The sequence below is a fragment of the Ceratotherium simum genome, chromosome 33 (genome assembly GCF_057802395.1).
Source record: "Ceratotherium simum simum isolate JZ-2026a chromosome 33, ASM5780239v1, whole genome shotgun sequence".
NCBI lineage: Eukaryota > Metazoa > Chordata > Mammalia > Perissodactyla > Rhinocerotidae > Ceratotherium > Ceratotherium simum.
This window is the reverse complement of record NC_141932.1, coordinates 25,613,369-25,620,312: the sequence shown is the minus strand read 5'-3', so window position 1 is coordinate 25,620,312 and position 6,944 is coordinate 25,613,369. Positions and strand designations below refer to the sequence as shown.

General features: G+C 49.9%; 1 protein-coding gene across 1 annotated transcript in view; it reads left to right on the top strand.

Annotated features, from left to right (window-relative positions):
- The first annotated feature begins 204 nt into the window (after window positions 1–204).
- Window positions 205–6,944, top strand: part of LOC106803433 (zinc finger protein 211-like) — a 34,579-nt gene continuing 27,839 nt past the window's right edge. The window contains exons 1-4 of the mRNA XM_087422139.1: window positions 205–273; window positions 1,327–1,364; window positions 3,400–3,526; window positions 4,780–4,847. Of these exons, the coding sequence (XP_087278265.1) occupies window positions 1,332–1,364; window positions 3,400–3,526; window positions 4,780–4,847 (228 nt within the window). The 5' untranslated portion in view covers window positions 205–273; window positions 1,327–1,331. The remainder of the gene's footprint in view (window positions 274–1,326; window positions 1,365–3,399; window positions 3,527–4,779; window positions 4,848–6,944) is intronic.

Genomic DNA, 6,944 nt, shown 5'->3' with positions numbered 1-6,944 from the left:
CCCCCACGCCGCGCGCAGAGAGCCAGATTGCCCTTACCCAGAGCGCTCTGCGCAGAGCGGCGGCAGCGCTGATCCAATGAAGGCTCAGGAGAGGGGCAGTTCCGTGTTTGGCGCGAAAGATAGGGGCGGGACTTCCGGTCTCACTTTGCGGGGGCGTCATTTTGGCTGGGTTGGGGGTCGTTCGCCAGATCAGAAACTCCGGAGAGTTAGGTCGGGTCTGAGGCAACTGGAGGCGGAAAGCTCGAGAGGAAGCTTTGTCCTCACTGCACAGAGGTAAATCTGAGGCTTGGAGGGGTGCCACCTGGGGTGATCCTGCGTCAGAGCTGGGGTGGAGTCTATGGTGCCCCCTTCTCCACCCTGGTCGCCCGCCGCTCCTGTCACTGTCTGCCCACAGGCTCAGATCTCAGTGGCCTCACTGATGGAGCCAACACAAGTTGGTTCTGAGTCCTTCCGGGCCCTCACCCGCCCCATCCCCACTTTTGAATCCTAAAGCCCGAAATTGGGGGATCGGATCCCCTGTTCGGATCCCTGCAGCCTAGGCCCAAGTGTCCAGCACGGTGGAGACGCTCATGGGTGATGTCCCTGTTTCTGAAAGGCAGAGTGTTATAAGCAGAGGGATCGGCATGTGCAAAGGCTTGGCGGGGTACTGGTCCTGGAGTATTTGGGAAACGTGAGGTCCGTGTTGCCTCTGTACAGAGCGAAGTGTGAAGAGGAGTCCTGCCTGCCATGGAGAAGGTGTACCTAAGGTCTGACAGCGCTTGGAACCATGGAGGCTTGCGAACAGAGGAGGGACACGGTTTGAGTTAGGGTTTTTTTGTTGTTGTTTTTTGTGAGGAAGATCGGCCCTGAGCTAACATCTGCCAATCCTCCTCTTTTTGCTGAGGAAGACTGGGCCTGGGCTAACATCCATGCCCATCTTCCTCTACTTTATATGGGATGCCGCCACACCATGGCTTGACAAGTGGTGCATCTGTGCGCGCCCAGGATCCGAACCTGCGAACCCCGGGCCGCTGCAGCAGAACACACGCACTTAACCGCTTGCGCCACCGGGACCAGCCCCGAGTTGGGGTTTTTAAAGTTTCCCAAAAGCTTCTCAGAGGAAGAACAACCTGGAAAAGAAGTGATGAGGACAGTGAGGCACAGGGCAGTTGAGTCCTTGTTCAGTGACACAGTTGGTAAGAGGCATTACTGAGGACTGAGGTACAGAGGTTATACAGTCAGCCCAAGGTCGTCTGGTTCCAGAGCTAGGCAGGGATACAAGGGAGGCCTGGGCCCATGAAGCCCTTCCATGGTTACCTGTTTCTCACAGCCTCCCTCTTCCTGCAGGTTCCATGGATACAGAAGGGCTTAAGGACCCTGCACAGGTCAGTGGATCCTCACCAGTCCCCCAACGCCCACCCACACACATGGTCTCTGGGATTGTGATGCTCTGGGACTCAGTCTGCCACTCTCCTAGCCCGTTGGCCTGGGGACTCTTGAGAAACCCCAAGTCCATGGTCCTGAGTCTAGGCCAAGGTTTATATGGACTAATTTCTATGTCTGGCAGCCAATGGAAAGAGGTGTGGAAGGTTATCCTAGGCAGAGGTACCAGCGTGTCCAAATGCTTGAAGGTGAGGCTGAGCTGGGAGTGTCCAGAGAACCACATGTCTCTTTCCTTTCTGGTGATCAGGAGAGTAAGGGTTGGGCCTGAAATGGCAGCCTGAGAAATTGGATGTTTTCCTGGAGGTGACGGGAACAATGAGGTTATGTGACCCAGGTCTTAACAGCCTCTCTCTGGCTGCAGAGTGCAGAACAGATTTTGGGAGAGAGGAGGAGGCAGGAAGACCAGGGATGAGGCTACTGCAGTAGTCCAGGTGGGCATTGGCGGTGACTGGACCAGTGTGGGGGCCATGGAAGTGGAAGAAGTGGTTGGATTCTGGATCTGCTTTTTAAGTATAGCTGACTGGATTTTCTAATGTTGAGGGTGAGAGTGAAAAAGGTAGGAGTCAGGGATTACCCTGAGGTCTTGGAAGGAAGAAAAGAAAGTTGGCAGTAATTTCCAGTGGGAATATCGGGCATTTTGTTTGGGCCGTGTTAAGAATGTGAGATGTTTCAGAGAACACTGAGTGAAGGCATCAAGTTGCAGCTGGACATAAAGGTCGGGAACTGTGGGGAGTGGTTCAGGAGAGACATCCAGAAGGTGGTGGCTAGTCTGTGTATCCAAAAGAAGGTGGAGCTGTGGGTCACCTTAGGAGGAGGAATCTTCAGGCCATGGTGGTAATGCTATTGGCAGGCCAGGAAGGGGAGCATGGGGGCCCAGAACTGAGTCTCTTGCTTCGGCATCTGGTTAGGGGTGGTGGGCATCGCAAGCACAATTGAGGAACAGAACTGACCATGAAGGGGGGTGTGGGGAGAGGATGGTCTGGCAGGTGGCCAAGGCTTCCAAGGGAAAAGTAGACATTGAGACAGACGCAGAGGCCTATGTGTAATCGAGGAAATAGTGACACAGAGGCTGGGGCGGGTTCCTATTCGCATCTCTGTGGAATTCCCAGGACTTTTTGGCACCCCTGGAGTGTTTCAGTGAGGCTGGTGGATTAGCTCAGGGGAAAATGTGGTTCTCTGGTAGAGTCACTAGGCTGGGGGCGGGGAGCTCTGGGGCAAGGCTTTTTTTGAGGGTTAGGTTGAGAGAGGGAGGTTGTGACTAGTGAGGGGACAGCCAGTGTAACACAAGTGGAAGAGGACCGGTGGGATCTGAAGTCTGCGTATGGTTCTGAGTGGCTGAGGTTGACACAAGCAGCTGAGCGAAGAAGTGAGGCTTTCATAGCAGGATTCAAGGCTGCCCCTGGCAGTGGGAGCATTGGAGGTCTGGAGTCGTACTGAATCCTGTTTGAATTTGCGAAACACAATCTTGATGCCGTGTGGTGAGTAACACACGAGGAGGCCACAGAGAGATTTATGGCATGGGGCAGGAAGGTGGTGGGGGCTGTGGGGTCTGGAGATATGAGAGGGGTACAGTCTGAACAATGATGTGCCCATGGAGGGGGAGTATGAACTGACGTCGCCATGGCCCTGGTATTGGGGACTTTGGAATGAAGGGTGGACCCAAGTTTGGTTGTGTTCAGGAGGCACCATCTGAGAGACTTCCTGGGAATTGCCTGGCAGGATGGGTGGAGCTCTGCATGGCAGGCCTGGAGCTTAAATGGCATCTATATACCCCCCTGCCTGATGTTGCTGAGGGCCAGACACAGTAATTAATGGGGCCAGGATCAGGGAGCGGGCACAAATGGCACCAGGGTCCAATACCTCATCTGAGTTGTGGAGCTTGGGACAAGTATGAGCATGGGGTGGATTTGTGGGGAGATGGTTGGGGGTCCTCGGGAAGGAGGCTGTTCATGGTTTTATCTCTCCTCATCATGGCAGGGCAGTGTAACCTTTGAGGATGTGGCCGTGTGCTTCTCCTTGGAGGAGTGGGCTCTCCTTGATGAGGCCCAGAAACTCCTATACTGCGATGTGATGCTGGAGAACTTTGCACTTGTAGCCTCTCTGGGTAAGACCATCACACTTGCCCCAGTACCTTGGGCTGGGCTCTGCCTTTCCACTTTTCCCCAGGGACAGAGCTGGCCTTCTCACCTCAGGACCTTGGGCACTGCTTCCTTCCCCACTTCCCTGGGTTCCTAGGGCTGAGCTGTTTGCACTGTCCTGTGCTCTTCCCATGCAGCCCCAGTACCTGCTGCCCAGAGCCTTGCAGGGAAGGGGTCAGAAGTCTTGCAGCCAGCCTTTTGGAGCCCACCTTGCTTTCCTCTTCTCGGCCAGGTGACCTCTTTGCCCCAGCTTCTGCTGCCTTCCTCTAGCTGACGTGTTCCCATATCTGCCTATGCTAGGAATTGCAGTCACTGATGTGTCACTACTTATGTGGCCTTGGGCTGTTCTTGCACGTTCTTCTTCTGAGGTTCTTTTTGTACTATTTAATTTTCTTTCCTATGGTCTGTCACTCTGAGTTGCTCTGGGCCAGTGCTGGCCACTCACCTGTCCAGTCTTTCCCTTAGAACTTGCATCATCCAGGTACTGTGTTCAGCTGGGGGTAGGAGGGAGAGCAGTGGGTGCTTCTCAGAGTCGACATGATTCCAGCTACACAAAATAGGCTCAGAGGGCCCTACCCTTATTGAGTAGCAGGTGAGAGGGCATGACATCAGGGCTGTGCTCAAATCATACCATGAATCTGTCCTGTTTCCACTACTGTTTTGGTGCCAATGCCAGTGGCTACACTTCATTTCTACTTTCCCTTCCCCATTCTCAACACTTTGCCGACTTGTCATTTCTACTCTGACTTTCAGCCCAGGGCTGATCCTCGACTCTCTGGATTCCACATCTCATCCAGTCTTCTCCACTCTCCCTCTCGCGGTGTTCTCTACCATTGGCCTATGCGTATTGTGTTGTGAGGTGTGCACATGTCCTCACATAGTCTTTGATCATGAGCTACTCTGTCGCAATTGGGTTTTCTTGGGCCTGGACACACCTTTCTGCACAGCAGTCATGTGTCATCAGCAGACAAGACAGCTGCTCAAAACCATTCAGAGTGAGTGGTAGACCCATCTCTCCTCTTTGTGCTGCACCCCGTCCTTTTGTCCTTCACTTGGTCCTTCATTGTGTCCTGCATTCCCCCCATGCTGTGACCTTGGACTTTGTGAGTTCTGTGGACTCACATAGACTCACTCACTGGTATATCAGATGCACGTTTGTGATGGAGTTACCTTCCCACCAAAGTTAATTGCATTTCACCTGCATTTCTTTTGTTTTCAGGTCACCGTGAATTGAGAGATGAGGAGACACTTCCTGAGCAGAAAGTTTTTATGGAAGAATTGTCGCAGGTCAGGACTCCCAAAGCAGGTCCCTTTCCCCAGAACGCCCACCCCTGTGAGACATGTGTCTCAGTCTTGACAGACATTTTACACTTGGCTTAGGATAGGGGCACACGTCCCTGGCAGAAATCATACACTTACAGGGCATGTGGGAAACAATTCTTTCAGTATAAACCTTCATCAGAAGCAGCACAGTAGAGAGAAACCTTTCAGAAGGGATGTGGCAGGGCCTTGTTTGTGAAGAGCTGCAATGACCATATACTGAGGAATTCCTTTACCTGTGACGAACTTGGGAAGTGCTTGTTGGTCAGTTTGGACCTCCTCCAGCACCAGGCCACTTACAACAGGAGAAGCCACACAGCGGCACGGAGTGCAGAGCAGCCATTCACAGTAGGAACAGTCATTAGAAGTGTGACAAATGCAAGAAAGCATTCAACCCCAAACACACACCTTTTCAGCACTAGAGAGTCTACACTGGAGAAAGAACTTATGAGTTCCACAAAAGTAGGGAAGTGTTCAGCTGCACATACAGACCTGTTCTCACTGCTGAATTCACACTGGAGAAAGGCCTTATTAATGCAGTGAATATGGGAAATTCTTTAGCCAAAACTCCAACCTTATTGAACACCAGAAAATTCATACCAGAGAAAGATCTTATGAATGCAGCTAATGTGGAAAATTCTCTAACCACAACTCCAGCCTCATTCAACACCAGAGAGTTCACAGTAGGGCAAGGCCTTGAAAGTTCAGAAAATGTAGGAAATTCTTTATTCAAAACTTCAGCCTTATTGTACAAAAGAGAAATCACACTGGAGAAAGGCGAGAGTGGGAAAGCTACAGCCTTATTAAATATCGGAAAGTTCATGTTGGAGTAAGACCTTATGAGTGTAAGAAATGTGGGGGATTCTTTAGCCAAAGTATCTACATTATTCACTTCTTCAGCACTGAAGATTTCATGCTAGGAAACGGCCTCATGAAGTGCAGCAAATCTGCAGAAGCATTCAGTTCAGGGTCTACTTTGATTTATCACTGAAAGCTTGTCTGAAACGAATATGGGAAAACCTTTAGCCGAAGGTCTGTCCTTGTTCTACGTGAGAAAGTCCACGGTGGAGAGAGGTGTTACAAGTGCCATGAATGTGGGAAAGCCTTCAGTCAGAGGTCTTCTCAGATTCAGCACCAAATATTCACCCAGATAGGCTGAGTGTAGTGAATTAAGAAAGTCTTCCGAAGGTCTAACCTCATTTGGCACCAGAAAAGCCCACGCTGTAGAAAGACCTTCTGAGTGTACTGAATGTAGGAAGGCCGTCAGCTGATAGTCTTACCTAATTGGGCACCAGAAGATTCACATGGGCCAGTCACCTTAGATATATAAGGAATGTGTAATCTCCTTGTTCAGTATGACAACGCTGGAGGAGAGCCTTTGTGAGGAACACATCTGCCTGAAGTTGAATCTTATATATCTGAACATCCACAGTGAGGAAATTCTCCCTAAGTCCCAAGTTTGTGGGAAGCTTTCAGGCGCAGTTTCTAGTCTACCCAGGGCCCTTGCCAGATTTATGTCACTACAAGGTTTTGTTATAGAAGCCATATCACCTTTACTACCTAGCAGGTCCCCACAGTGGCCAGTTTCAAGCTGCCAGCATCATGTCACTGAATATGCAATGAGAAAAGATGCATGGTAGCACATCATTATACTCTTTTTCAACCATACTGATAAAGTTTCTGTAAATAAACCCAAGAACATAGATAAATATAAAATGATTAGGAAGGACAAAGTTTGAGTATTAGTACCTTTGGTTTTTTAACAGCTTTATTGAGGTATAATTGACTTAAAATAAACTGCACATAGAGCATAAAGTTTGATATTTTCTTATTGAGGTAACATAGGTTTACAACATTATATAAATTTCAAGTATAAAATCATTATATTTCAACTTCTGTGTACACTAATCATGTTCCCCACAAATATCCCCCTTTACCCTTTCATCCTCCTCCCACTGCCCTTCCCCTCTGGTAACCGCCCATCTGTTCTCTGTATCCATGTGTTTGTTTGTTACTGTTTTTTTAATCTTCCACATATGAGTAAAATCATATAGTATTTGTCTT